Source organism: Balaenoptera musculus, chromosome 2, assembly GCF_009873245.2.
Source record: "Balaenoptera musculus isolate JJ_BM4_2016_0621 chromosome 2, mBalMus1.pri.v3, whole genome shotgun sequence".
In the NCBI taxonomy this organism is placed as follows: domain Eukaryota; kingdom Metazoa; phylum Chordata; class Mammalia; order Artiodactyla; family Balaenopteridae; genus Balaenoptera; species Balaenoptera musculus.
This window is the reverse complement of record NC_045786.1, coordinates 164,898,348-164,913,997: the sequence shown is the minus strand read 5'-3', so window position 1 is coordinate 164,913,997 and position 15,650 is coordinate 164,898,348. Positions and strand designations below refer to the sequence as shown.

Here is a 15,650-nt window from a genome sequence, read left to right as displayed (position 1 = left end):
CATGTCTACACTAGAAGACAGAATGATGTAGTCAGATGCTTGTACTTACTTACAATGAATAAGTTTGGATTTATGAGAAATAAGGTAATATTCAACTGAATAGTGTTAATTTTATTTATATTTGACATTTCAAGTTAAGAGCTAAATAAATGTATATACATGTGGAATCACCATGAATAGGCTAGCTCATATAAAGACTAATAAAGATATACTGCACAGGTAACTCTTTTAAAAACACAAAAGAGGGGGCTTCCCTGGTGGTGCAGTGGTTAAGAATCTGCCTGCCAATTCAGGGGACACAGGTTTGAGCCCTGGTCCGGGAAGATCCCACATGCCGCGGAGCAACTAAGCCCATGTGTCACAACTACTGAGCCTGCGCTCTAGAGCCTGCAAGCCACAACTACTGAAGCCCACACGCCTAGAGCCCGTGCTCTGCAACAAGAGAAGCCCCCGCAATGAGAAGCCCGCACACTGCAACGAAGAGTAGCCCCTGCTCACCGCAACTAGAGAAAGCCCGCACACAACAACAACAAAGACCCAACTCAGCCAAAAATTAATTAACTAATTAATTAATTTTTTTAAAAAAACTCAAAAGAAATACAGAAAGAGATTTTAAAAACATTCAATAGAAAGTGATCCATACAGAAGATAAGCAAAAAAGACCCAACATACATATGATAGGGATCTCAAAGAAGAATGTCAAACAATAGACCAAAATAAATATTAAATTATATTCTATAATTTCAGGACATTTTCCTAAAATTAAAAAAAAATCTTGAATTTATACATTGAAAGGATACACCACAATCACTTCAGCATTACCAACACTGAATCCTATTACAGTGAAAATTACTTCAAAAAGAAAATAAAACATTATTTGGGCAACTAGGCAAAAAGGCTAAGACACTAATAAGGGAAAGAAAACAAGATTGTCCCCTGACTTTTCAACCAATTCCTAATACCCAAAGAACATGGTGTAACAAATTTAAGACACTCAAGGAAGGGAAATATGAATCAAGGATTTTACATGTACCCAAACTGGCCTCCAAGTAAAAAGCTGCAAACAAACTATTATAAACTTGCCAAAACTCAAGGTACATTGATCCTGTGAGCCCTTCCAAAAGAATCTCTCAGAAAAGAACACTCAGACAACCAAAAAGACTGAGAGAGACAGTGATATAAGAATCATTGGTGAGCACTAAATATAAATATTCCTATAGAACAAAGATAACCCATGGTCATAAAAGAGAGAATATAGCAGACAAGTATAATTATCAAAAATTGGGGTCGGGAGAATAAGGAGTGCATATGGATATGACTGTCCATTAAACATTAACTGGAAATAATAGGATATTACTTTAGATCAGATACTGGGCTAGAAGGAGCAAGGGAGAAGAGGTTACAAGCTAATTTCAATATTTTTCAACGTAGGGAACTAGTAAGTCCAAAAAAAAAAAAAGTGGACTAATGGTATTATATAAAGGTATTAGTATAAAGTTAACCAACAGAACGAACAAGCAGGTAAAAGCAACTGCATAATGAAAAAACGTAGATACAAAAGACAAAAAAAAAAAAGTATGATAGAACTGAGGGCAAACATATTAATCATATCAATAGATGTAAATGGGCTTAACTCACCTACTGAAAGAAAAGGATTTTCAGATTGGCTAATAAATCAAAATTCAACACTATGCAGAATACAAGAGACACACCTAAAACAAAGAGATTCAAAAGAGTTAAAAATAAAAGGATGGAGAAAGACATATCAGGCAAACACAAAAAGAAAACAGGAGTCTTAATCTTGATACTGACAAGGTGGAATTGAGACCAAAAAGCATTGCCATATATTAAAAAGGCCACTTCATAATGCTTAAGGCTACAATTCACAATGAGGATATTACAGTTATTAATATTTATGAACCCAATAACAAAGCAATAACTTTAATTAAGCTGAAACCTACAGGAGATGCAACTAGAAATAGACAAAAACACACTAACAATAGGAGATTTAACATACCTCTCAAAATCCAAGATCAAGCAGACTAAAAATTAATAAGGGTATAGAAGACCAAAACAACATAAATCAGGTGGATCTTTTAGATCTATATCAAACTTTGAATACCAATAATAGAGATTACAATTTCTTTTCAAGTACACGTGGAACATTCATAAAAACTGACCTAATCTGACGCCACAGAGAAAAGCTCAATAATTTCCAAAGAATAGAAATAATGCAAATATCATCCTCAGACTATAATGCAGTAAAACTCAAAATCAATAACAAAATAAAAAGATGTTAACTAGACTTGTGGTGATCTTTTGCAATATACACAAATATTGAATTATGTGCACACCTTAAACTAATGTTATATTTTAATTATACCTCAACTTAAAAAGAAATGAAAACGCACACACAAAATAACAAAATAAACAAAAATGCCCTTCCAAGTGGAAATTTACAAGCACACGTTTAAACAACACTTGAGTCAAAGGCAAAATACAAAATTAAATTGCAGAACTTTGTGAAAATGATAATAAAAACCTGACATTATCAGAATCTGTAGCCTACAGCTAAAGGAAGTGTCAAATAAAATATATTGCATGAAATGCCTGATCAAAAATATTAAAATAAATAAACACCCAACTCAAGAAGCTAGAAAATAAAACACCAAAGTTTCAAAAAACGATGTCTGGGACTTCCTGGTGGTCCAGTGGTTAAGACTCCAGGCTTCCACTGCAGGGAGCATGGGTTCGGTCCCTGGTCGGGGAAGTTCTTCATGCTGTGCAGTGCAGCCAAAACAAAAAAGAAAAGACGTCTGGGGAAAAGGGAATTAATAATAAAAGTAGAAATTAATTTACAAACCAAAAAAAAAAACAAACAGTGGAATTAATAAATAAATCTAAAACTGGTTCCTTAGAAAAGAAATTAATAAAACAGACAAACCACTAACTAGATCAGGAAAAAAGGGGATAGGGATGGGGAGAGAAAACACAAGTATACAACATTAAATATATAACATTAGAAATGACAAGGAGAAAATAAACATCAAAATAGTGGAAATTTTAAATTTTCTAAAAGACTCTTCTGCATAATTCTATGCAAACAAATTTGAAAACTTAGATGAAATGAAAAAAAATTTAGAGAAATAAAACTTACCAAAATTGACCCCAGTAGAAACAGAAAGTCTAAATAGAACAAGGGTCATAGAGGAAATAAAGGAAGAAGTTAAAAATTTCCACTACAAAAAAGCAGCAGGCCAGATGATTTCACAGGGGAACCCTAACAAACTTTTAAAGATCAGAAAACCTCAATATTACTTTAATTATTCCAGAGCATAGAAAAAGAAGGAAATCTTCCAAACTCATTTTATGTAGTCAGTATAACATTGTTCCCAGAACCTGACTAGAATTACTCCCCACCCCCCCAAAAAATGAACCAATCTAACTTGTGAATATCACTGCAAATATTATTAAATAAAACATAAAATCCAATCCAGCATATTAATAAAGTTAAGAGAAGAAGTCATATGGTCTCCATAGATACAGAAAATAAACTTGACAAAATTCAACACCATTCAAGTTTTTTTTTTAACTCAATAAAAAAGAATTGATGGACACTTCCTTAGAATATTACCTCAGCCCCCCCCTAAATCTTACTTAATAGAGAAATACTAGACGCTTTGCTACTAAAATTCAAAACCACACAAGAATACGCTCTATGCTATATTTAACATTGTGTGGAAATATTTGCCAATGCAATTAGAAAAGAGAAGGTAATTAGAGATATAAGAATTGGATGGAAAAGAATAAAATTATTTTCTATTTGCAGATTATATAATTATATATCTTGAAAACCCAAAGAATAGATGGAAAAGCAATTACAAAAAGAAAATAATTTGGTAAAGTAAGGTTACAAAATAGGCATACAAAAATCAATAGCCGGGACTTCCCTGGTGGTCCAGTGGTGGGGAATCTGCCTTCCAGTTCAGGGGATGAGAGTTCGATCCCTGGTGGGGGAACTAAGATCCCACATGCTGCGGGGCAACTAAGCCCCTCGCGCCACAACTAAGACCCAATGCAGCCAAAAATAAATCAATAAATAAATATTAAAAAAAAAAATCAATAGCCTTCGTGTATAAAAATAAAAATATAGAAGAAAAGACAAACCTCAATTATGATAGAAAAAAAAGAATTTCAAAAAACGCTAAGCAGGGGCTTCCCTGGTGGTACAGTGGTTAAGAATCCACCTTCCAATGCAGGGACACGGGTTCGAGCCCTGGTCTCAGAAGATCCCACATGCCGCGGAGCAACTAAGCCCGTGTGCCACAACTACTGAACCTGTGCCCCAGAGCCCACAAGCCACAACTCCTGAAGCCCGGCACCTAGAGCCTGTGCTCTGCAACAAGAGAAGCCACCGCAATGAGAAGCCCGTGCATCACAACGAAGGGTAGTCCCCGCTCACCGCCAACTAGGGAAAGCCCGCACACAGCAACAAAGACCCAACGCAGCCAAAAATAAATAAATAAAATAACTAATAATAAAAATGTTTAAAACAAAAGAAACACTAAGCATAAGCTTAACAAGAAATTCTAAAAGCACCCCCTCTAAAAGCACCTTTTCAGAAAGGCACAGAAAGACTTGAAAATAATTGGAAAGACATACAATGTTCTTAGATAGTGAGATTCAACATCCTGAAGATGTCAGTTCTCCCTAAGTTATTTTATAAATTTAATGTGATACTCAAAAATACCATCAAGCTTTTTTCTGGACCTATGCAACTTGATTGTGAGATTAGTTTGGAAGAATGAAAAAGGATAGCCAGAAAAACCTGGAAAATAAGAAAAATGTTGAATGGGGGAGAGGGGATTCCAATACAACTCTCTACCAAAAAAAAAAAAATTTAGCCTACAGTTTAAAAAAAAAGGAGAGAGTGCAATAATGATCCTAAGGAGCAAGTATTGGCTGTCTGTGAATAAGTCATGCCAAGTTCACTTCAATTTCTTATTTCTTTGGGGGAATCTGGACAGAGTAACAAAGGAAAGCTAAAGATAGAGTATATACATCTCAGCAGAGTAGACTCAACTGTAAGCTCCTCTAGAGCCTGGTACAGAGCCTGACACACTGCAGACACCCAATAGATATTTGTTGAATAAGAGAACAGACAAGTTGATAAAATATGGATTGGGTAGTACCACAAGAGGATGCATTTGCAGTTGGTGAAACTGTCTTATCTAAAATGTATTGATCAATGGCTCAAAAGCAACTTGAAACAAGCTATTTAATGGCACACCACATTCTTTTTTTACTTCTTTTCTCCTGATCAACATTTTTATTTTGAATATTTTATATAGGGATGCATATCATTTTGGTAGTTGATGCAAAACTAATGGAGAAATGTCTATTATGTTGAATGATAAAATCAGGCATAACAATGAGATGACACTAAAAAGATGAAATTAGTAGTTTGTAGTGGGTTGAATCATGTTCCCCAAAAAGTTATGTTCAAGTCCTAAACCCTGATACCCATAAATGTAACCTTATTTGGAAATAGGGCCTTTGTAGATGTAATTGGATTAAAATGAGGTCATACTGGATTAGGCGAGGCCTTAAATCCAATGACTGGGGTATTTATAAGAGAAAAGAGAGGGAGATTGGATACAGAGACACAGAGGAGACACAGGCCATGTGAAGACGGAGGCAGAGATTGGAGTGATACAGCACAAGCCAAGGAACACCAAGGGGTACCAGCAACCGCCAGAAGGTAAGAGAGAGGCAAAGAAGGCCTGCAGAGGAAGCAAGGCCTTGCCAACACCTTTATTTTGGACTTTTAGCCTCCAGAATTGTGAGAGAATAAATTTCTCTTGTTTTAATCCACCCAGTTTGTGGTAATTTGTTTCAGCAGCCCTAGGAAACTAACACAGGGTTAAACAAAGCTCTATTATCGTCCCACTGCACAGCTGGAGAATGAAGGAAAACAGGCTTAACAGGTATTCCTATGGAAAAGATCTGGCAGTTTCAGCAGACCAGAGGCTTGACATTATAATACAAAGAGCTAAAGGAATCTTTACATTTTGAAATATAGATTCCTGTACTCTGTACTAGTGAAGGTATATATAAGGTATTGAGTCCTTTTCAAGTGCCACATTTAAAGGACGACATAAGAAGGACCTGGAACGCATATTAAAATGTAATGTAGGGCTTCCCTGGTGGCACAGCGGTTAGGAATCCGCCTGCCAATGCAGGGGACACAGGTTCAAGCCCTGGTTCAGGAAGATTCCCCCGTGCCGCGGAACAACTAAGCCCGTGCGCCACAACTACTAAGCCTGCGCTCTAGAGCCCGTGGGCCACAACTACTGAGCCCATGTGCCACAACTACTGAAGCCCGTGCACCTAGAGCCTGTGCTCCACAATGAGAGAGGCCACTGCAATGAGAAGCCTGCGCACTGCAACGAGGAGTGGCCCCCGCTTGCCGCAACCAGAGAAAAGCCCGCGTGCAGCAACGAAGACCCAATGCAGCCAAAAATAAAATAAATAAAATTTTTAAAAAAATTTTAAATGTAATGTAAAAGTAAAGTGCCTCGAAATTAAGTCATGCTATCATCCAACATTAGTGAGCAGTTACTCTACGTATATGGTATATAGTCTAACATCTAGGAAGAGCACACCCAACTCGCAAAGAGGTGGAGCTCTAACGTGGGTCAAAGGTGATAGTAAGGTATTTAAAGATAGGAAATGTTTTAAAGAAGAGAATGATAAAAATGACACGATAGCCTCTGTATTTTAGATGGATCACTAAGGGGACTACGTGAGGATAGATTTGATGGGGACAAAAGCAGACACAGGGAGATAAATTAAAAGGCTGTTATAATAAAGAAATGATAAATTCCATAATTAGGATGGTGATGGTAAGAATAAAGAGGACGTGAGGTACCTAAGGAATATTTAAGACATAAAACCAGAGTTTTACATAATACAATAACACTTGACTCTCAAAAGTATTATGAGAATGAATTAAGCTAATATATGTCAAAGTGCTTAATACATAATAGGCACAAACAATAGATATCTAAACCCTCCTTTCTAGAGATCTTAAGATTCAAATACATATAATTCTGACATGTTTAATTGGTTATATGATTAGGAGTTATCTATTTTCACTTCTGAGGCAAGCTCATTTCTTCTTAAAATAGCATTTTATATATATATATATATATATATAAATGTATAGGTATATAAACACACATGTGCATATATATACATAAGTACCTATGTACACACACACATATCCTTTAAGTTTTGTTCTAGTGTCAGACCAAGCTTCTAAGACCAATGAATTTGAAATACACTCTGAAATGCTGAATATCCCTCCAATTTTAATCCCACATCAAATAGTAAATAAGACTCACACGATAAACTATATACTGTTTAGAAGCATTGTCCTTTCAAGAAATGTCCAGAAGGAGAGAAAAACAAGACAGAAATAGAACGTATGGGTTGAAAAAAGCTAAAAATTCTAAATGAAATGATTGAGCTTTCCACACTACAGGAAGCGAGCTTGTTGATAAGGGTACATTTTTGCTTAATGTAGTTTTTTTATGCAATAAACATTTCATTTCTAAGCCAATGTATGTGTTCGTTTATGCAGAGCTACCCATATCTTTTCAGAATATGAGAAACAAATGCATGTGAATTTCCAACATAATAATACTGCAAAATGAAAATCCCAATTTAAAGCCTATTTATTGGTTGAGTAATCAATACAGAAAATTTGCACAGGTATACTACCAAAGGATCCAAGTCAAGTTACAGCATGAAGAGTCCCTGACTTCAGATGTATTGTCACTTTATCTCAAAAGAAAAAAGAAGAAGCTGGCTGTGTGCTAAGATTGTCTACCAATTAGGAATTGTGATTATTATGCTGAACATACTAAGAGAAAATTTTAACTAAGAGAAAGAACCAAAAATATAATGAACATTCAGGAAAAGTGTAAGTTGTTATATAAATACTATAAAATTTGATTTAGCAAATATGTTTTAAGTACTTTGGACAGCTATATTTTTATTTACCTGTAAATCCATTTGAAAAGCATGTGAACATTGTATATAGTACAGAACTTCACATTAATGAAAATATGAAATCTTCAGGTGAATGATATCCAAAACATAATTATGTAATCCTTCTTTATGAAAGACATTTACTTCACCTTCATTCATTTTCACTTATTCAAGAAACAGTTTTTGTGCAAACACTGCCCTAGACAATGATTTGCATGCTGAAGACACAGAGATGAACATAATACCGTCTACACACAAATTAGGGCAACTAACAAGAAGACTAATGATTGCAATACAGTGTGAGCACACGAGTAGGGCATACAGGGGGAGAGTGACAATCACACAGGGCTTCCAAGCTAAATAATGAACAATAAGTAAGCATTAGGAAGGCAAAGAAAAGGGCCAAAAGAGAAAGAAAGCATATCAGGCAAAAAGAACATCGTGCACTGGAAGAACTGGAAAAAAATAGTCCAATGTAACTAGATCAAGGAGCTAGTGCAGGGATTTAGTTGGATGGGCAAGAACCATTAGGGCTTAAATAGTAATGGTAGAGAGTAGGAGAAGTTTAGGAACACTCCCAATTTTTTGACTTAGGTGAATGGGTTGATAGATCATGGAGCCATTCACCAAAATGAGTATTATAAAAAAGAAGTACAAGTTTGGGACAGAAGACAATGAGTTTGGGTTTGAGTTGCCTATAGGACACTTCGATAGGTATAGAGGCCATAGTTCAAGAAACACGTTTAGACTAGAAAATTGAATTTGGGTGTCATCCACATAGAGGTGATAGTTAATACCACAAGAGTGAATGAGAGAAAGAGTCTGTGGGATTTTTTTTTTAAAAAAGAGAGAACTAATGACAGAATCCTGTTTTTAAAGATAGGGAGAAGAAAGGTAGCCCTAAGAAAAAATCTGAGTAGGAACGGCCAGCAAAGAAAGAAGAAAAGGAGAGTTTAAATAAGGAATAGAAAAGCTAGTGTCAAATCATGCAGAGAAATCAGAGCTAAAAACCTGGTGTTCTTTTTGCTACCACAAATATGGTTAATAGGTACACTCTAATTTTTACACATGTGAATAAAACTAGAGTTCCGTCTATAAGAAGTCAGCAATGTTGTTGTGCAAAGATTTCTAAATGGCTACAGGTTGCAATGTTATTCAAAGGAGAAGTGCTTTTATATTTTAGTCACATTACCAAATAATGTACATAAAAATAAATAAAACTCCCTATTGATTTCTCTAAGTATGACCCTTAAATATGTAGGGGATAGGGGAAAGTTCAACTTCAAATCATACTGCTAATTAGCTATACTCTTCAAACTGTTTGTTTTGACGTAATCAAAAGAGTTTTAGTTATTGAGATAAAGACGTTGAGTAGGGTAAATACATTAAAAATGGCACACATTCACATTTCTATAATTAGCTATACTGAGTTTATACCCCAAATATCAGCAGGTTAATTTCCAAATTTGACAAACATTTTGATGGATATTTATATGAGTGATTTATGTTAACCAGATGCTACACTGTCATCATAATACAAAAGGTGATGGATAGGCAGTTCACGCCCTAGAAATGTTCTGTTTAGGTGATCAGCCAGTTCCCTGCTAGATATATCAAGTCAAGGAATTGCCATGCAGGGATCCACTCCCACCCAAAGGGGTTAGGTCGATTGTTGTAGAAGAGACTTGGAGACAAGCAAAGGAGAAAAAAAATAGCCCAAGAGCCCATGTCCCATTTAAACAATGGCTACTTTTTTTTCTGCTCCACTCTGGGCTGGTGGGGGGTGGGGGGGACTAGATCCAAACTTTATAATTATCCTTATTTTAGCAGTAAGTACAAGGTTTTATACTTGATGATAATGATGATAATAATGAGCTAACTTATTTATTAACTCCTCATTATATGCCAGGATTCTGTGCTATGCACTTTTCATGGATCACCTCATTTAATCTTCACAACTATGACTATCCCCATTTTACAAACAATGCAGTTGAGGTTTAGAGAGGTAGAGTTAACTTGTCCAAGGGCACAGAGAATGCAAGAAGCAGAGCCAGGATTTAAACCCAAGCAGCAGTCTGATTCTAGAACCCTGACTCTTAACTTCTGCTGTTATCAAAAGCAAGCTTCTTTTGAAAGAGCACACCCAAAGTACCCCAGATTGGTCAATTTTAACTCTTAAAAGACAGGGAAAACTGGGGGGCGGGGGGTAGATTCCTCTTTCTCCTCTTTAGAATCCCAAATGAAAGAACTATAAATTCTTATTTTTATCATTCTATATCAGCTACATAAACATTTTCATGACAGTGAACTTTGACTTTAAGAAAAAGAAGCATTTCAAGGAAAAAGCCTGTAACTCTTGTGCAATCGCCTGAGAAACTGCTAGGAGCTTTCACCTCCTGTTATGATGTTCTGCACAAAGCACAGGAAACTGACTGAACGTATAAAACAAGCTCCAAAGTATATCTTAACTATACCTAGACTCTCTTTCATCATTATCACTTATTTTATTAAAGAAAATGCTACTACATAAAAATAAGATCATCTTTCACATAACTGGGATATGTTACATTTCAAAGGTTAAGTCACGTAATTTGTTTGGTTGAAATGCAATACTTCCTCTTGCTGGCTCAACCAAACTATGTCCACTTCCTGTACCAAAGAAGCCTGTACCTACATCAAGAGGTCTCAGGAAGAAGAGTAACAGAAATATCATTTTGACACTGCATTAAGCCTCCATCTCCCCCTTGGTCCTTAGGCAAACGGTACTATGCACACTCCTGAATGCAGAAACGAAATGAAGTCTCTCGTTCTCTCATGTTCTGGTGGCCTTCACATCCAGTAGAAGAGAAAAATCTCACGGCCCTCCCTTCTCTTTCTCCTTCCTCCTAGCCGTACTCCTACAGAGTCCAAGGATCACAGATCTGCAACTTCACTTTATTAAAAAGTATTCACCCTTCATAATCAGTAACCATGCAGCCTTTCATGTATGTGCTCTATTTTCGGGTACATAATGTGCACTGGAGTGTCAGCTCATCCATGTTAGTGCATGTCAGAGAGAGAGAGAAAAGAGATTCTTAACTTCCCTCCACCCTAGATAAAGATACCGAAAAACACCCAAAGCACCCTTATCATTTTCACAGCCTACTCCCGTGTTACCTCCTTTGCCCTCCAAAATGCTAACGGCTAAACAAAGAGAGCTGCTACTCCTACTCCTTACTTTACAGATGGAAACTCTGAGGCACAAAACTATTAAGTTAATTGCCCAGTTATTTGTGTCTCACAGTTAATCAGAAGGACATGAAAAACTCAAATCCATATGTCCTAGCTTCAAATATGGTATCTTTCCATCTACAGATAAAAAAACAAAACAAAACCTGTTTTACAAAAAATTCTAAACTACCTCCTAAACTACACACTATGTGCACTACACAACCAAGTCCACAGATAGATTTTTATCCATCTTGGCACTAACTGCCCAGGAAAGAGACAAGACAAAGCATCTCAAAATATAACAAGGAAGAGGACAGTAATACTCACTAGCTTTAACCTGGTATTTCTTACATAATACGTAACTGTAAAAGCAAATGACAGGTAGTGGTCTTTTTAACAACTGTACTAAAATAAAATCTTTAAGGGTGTGATATCCTCAAGTTCTGCACCGATTCCAACTATGTTACCATTACTCAAAACGTAATGCATAATTTTTTCAAAAGCCTCTGTAGAAGCCAAATTTATCTTTGAGGTTTAGATTTAACTAAAACAGGCCCAAAAAATCACAAAAGAACTTCCTAATGATTTAAAAGAGATGGACTAATAAGTGGGAAATGATTGTCAATATCATAACTGTCATTTATTGAGTACTTGTTATATGCTGGACTCACTACTCAACATTTGATGTGTATTCTCTCACCTATAATCACAACCACCCCACTGGCATTATTACCCCAGGTCTACAGATGAGGAAATAAAGCTCATAGAAGTCAATTATTTTGCCCAAGGTCAAACAGTAAACGGCAGAACTAGGATTCAAACTCAGGTGTTCCAGATTCCAAAAAAAAAGAAAAAATTTATGTAGAGGTACAAGCACTGGATGGTAGGTGCTCATAAAGGATCTCTAATGAAGCATCAATCTGGGAATTCTATGAGTCTTCAGTTCATTTAATCTACCTGGTGAATAAGTGACATACTGCATTTTAACAAATTCAAGCTACTGCCCCAAAATAATGAGACTACTGTTTTTTGGTGTCTCACAAAATGGCTTTAATAGCCATTCCAAAGAAGAATTAAAAAGACTTTCAAGCAGTGACAACATAACCTTGTGCTGTTCTGAAAGAAACTAGAGTCAATTTGATGAATAGGTTTTGGTATACTTGTCAAAAATTCAAACTCATTGCTTAATAAAAACACCTTTTATTTACAGAAGTTTAAGTTCCTGAATCCTTCAAGTGCACTCAGGAAAAGCTTTCATGTTAATCAACCTACCAAGTACATACCAAAGGCCTACTAATGCGCACTGCTATACGAAAGGCTATAGGGAGCCTATTAGAAACTTCCTCTGTCCACAAGGAGTTAGCAGCTTGTTTCCAACCAAACACACAGCCAATCATTCCTGGGACAACTACAATCCTCCTGCTATTTTTTATAGTTTGTGTGAGCTGCCCTACAAAGGAAACCTCTCTGGAAAAATAATTAGATCATTTTTCCAGAGCTCCTTTCACTTTCTTGCAAGCACTGACTCTGGCTTTAACCTCTGGTTGTGGTTAGTTTTAGCATTAGTGCTGGTGTTATTGAGCTGATTTTCCTCACACTGAATCCAGGATTCAGACTCCAGAATCCTCCCTCCCCCTCCTCTGCCTTCTAGCCTCTCCAACCCAAAGTGGAAACTGCAGACTCGAACTCCCCTATGGCTCCAGCACCGAGAACTGGGCATGCTCAGAAAGCCCGGCAGACTCGGGTGGCACTGACAGTTCCCCGCCCCTGATGTGCTGCTGCCCCCTTCCCCCACTCCAACAAGAGATACCGAAATATTTATCTGAAAGATACGAGGCCCCTTCTCCCCGAAAATGACCCCATTTTAATTTCGTTTCGTAGGGTCTTTCGGTCTTGCCAAACCCCGCCACCAGCCGAGGAAGCCCGCATAATTTTTCAGCACCGGGGACAGCGCCGCGTTCCCATTAGCGTCCGCCCTCCCCCCACCTTCTCTTCCCCCCCCCCACGCCCCACCCCCCCACCAACTTCAGCCCCCACCCCCGCACCAGCACGAGGCCAAGGTCTCCCAGCAGCCGCAAACGCTGCAGCTGCAATAGCTCCCAGCCGGAGGCCGGGCCGGAACGGCGGGCCGGCTGCTACTTACACTGCTCCGCTTTGGTGGACATGGTGCTGTCCAGATGCAAAGGCTTTGCCCCAAAATCTGTGTCGTGTGAGCTCCCTCGCTCCGCCAGCGATGTTGCGAGGAAAAGAGCGCATACCCCCCACCCCCACCCCCTCGCTTTCCCCCTCCCTTAGGCCCGTGTCGCTACCATTCGGACAAAACGCACATCAAATTGCAGAATTCGGTCCCGGAAGGTTAGGAAATCGCCCCCGGAGAAATGGGTGGGATTTAATAGGCGGCCAAAGGCTTCCTGTCCGTCCCCTCCTGGAGCTGCCCGCGTTGATGTGGGCGGGGAGACCGAAAGGAGGGAGCAAGCTGCGGCTCCTGGTGAAATGGGAGAATGGGCTCGACCGGGGGAGGAGGATTTCCATTCATAAGGCGCACGGAGGGGACGGGTGTTTCCCAGAGAAAAGCCTCTTAAAGTGCCGGAGTCCCCGACCATTTGGATCTCCCATTGGCGTTCTCCGGGCCTGTAAATCCTGTTCCGGGAGCAGCCCCGGTGTCTCAACGGGGTGACCGGAGAGGGACACAGGTGCGTCCCACGCCTGGTCTCAGCCTCCGTGCGGAAGGAGAGGGAGGCGGATCAGGGGCGGGCTGGAGAGAGCAGGGGCCGGAGGGCGGCGAGGACGCTCCTGAGGACCGCGAGGAAGGAAATGCAGAAGTAACCCTCAGCACGGCTTCCCGGCGTGCTGCGGTCCGTGCCCTCTGTCTCCCCTCTCTGATGGGCTCTCCTGCTGATGATCAGGATGGGAGGTCCCAATGCCAGGGGGCTGTGAGAAGACTTCGGAAGTCGAGTCTAGGGAAGGAGGAGATTTCCACGGATGGTGAAGCTGGAAGAGCCACAGAAAAGGAAAATGCAAGATTGGAAACAGGAGGAACCTAGGTGGGCTCCCATGCAGTCACCCAGGAGGGAGACAGGCACGTTAGGAAGCCCCTCTGCTGGGAAACTAAATGAAGCCAGTAGAAAAAGAAGGCAATGGAAACACACCTCAGGCATATTAATAGGAAAATACTTAAAGAATCAAGTAGTGGAAAGACATTCTGAGCCTGGACTTGGAGTCAGGAAGAATCAGATTCAAGACTCAGTTCTACCACTTATTCATTCTAGGACAATCCTAATCTCCCTAAGCCTCAATTTCTGTAAAATGGGAACAATAAAACCTGCCCTGTCACCTAAAGAGTTAGTGGGTGGATCAAATGATATAATGGATGTGAAAGTCCTTTAAAAATTCAAGTACTATGCAAGTGTCAACCATTATGACCATTCTTAATTCAAATAATTTAAATAGCAGGTGAAAGCTGAGGAGCAATGATCAAAGCAGGTTAATATAGCAAAAAGCTTTGGGAACAGAACTGAAAGAGGTGACCAATTATTTTTAATACTGATAACGGTGGTGACTAAATCAATGTTTTTCCACCTCAACAACAACAACAAAAATCCTTAGTTTAGGTAAAAGAATGTTAAATTATATATGATATGGGCAAAATATTCAAAAGAAATCTTTGACAATTATGAAAAAAAATAAAGATCATGGCATCAGCAGTTGCGGTGTCTGGTGAGGACCTGCTTCCTGGTTCATAACTGGTGTCTTTTTGACATGACCTCACATGGCAGAAGGGGCAAGTGAGCTCTGTGGGGCCTCTTTTATAAAGGCACTAGACCCAATCCACCTCCTGAAGGCCCACGTCCTAATACCATCACCTCGGGGACTAGGATTTCAACATATGATTTTGGGGGGGACAGAAACATTCAGTCCATGGCCATGTCTGTCTGCAATCTCTACCCTCAGGCTAGGGTCCTGGTTGGGTAATATTCCATGGGTTCTACTTTCTCTGCCTGGGCTGAGAACACTCCATTTCTTGAAAACCTCTAACTTTGTAGCATTCAAATTTCCTTTTCAACGAAAAGCTCTTCCCTCGACAACCTTTAGTCATTCAGTAAACACTTTTTGGGCTTTGAATACAATCTTCATGGGGACAGCTCCCTAAATTTACCTCCAGCCTAGACTTTTCCCTCCATTCCAGACTTGGTCCCCTACTGTCTACTCAACATCTGCTATTGTGTGTCTAATGGGCACTTCAAACCACGTGTGGCCCGAACTAACTCCTTGTCTGACCCAAGCCAACTTAATGTCTCACGTGGCTCATTGTATAGAATCCTCACTAGTCCCCCCTCCATGATTTTCAATACAGTTTCCTGAGTAGTCCTATTAAAATCTAAGAC

General features: G+C 38.8%; 1 protein-coding gene across 1 annotated transcript in view; it reads right to left on the bottom strand.

Moving 5' to 3' along the window:
* The window catches only part of UNC79 (unc-79 homolog, NALCN channel complex subunit), a 251,806-nt gene extending 238,335 nt beyond the window's left edge, over positions 1 to 13,471 (bottom strand). Inside the window, 1 exon segment of the mRNA XM_036842067.1 lies at positions 13,409 to 13,471. Coding sequence (XP_036697962.1) covers positions 13,409 to 13,430 — 22 coding nt within the window. The 5' untranslated portion in view covers positions 13,431 to 13,471.
* Positions 13,472 to 15,650: the final 2,179 nt, after the last annotated feature.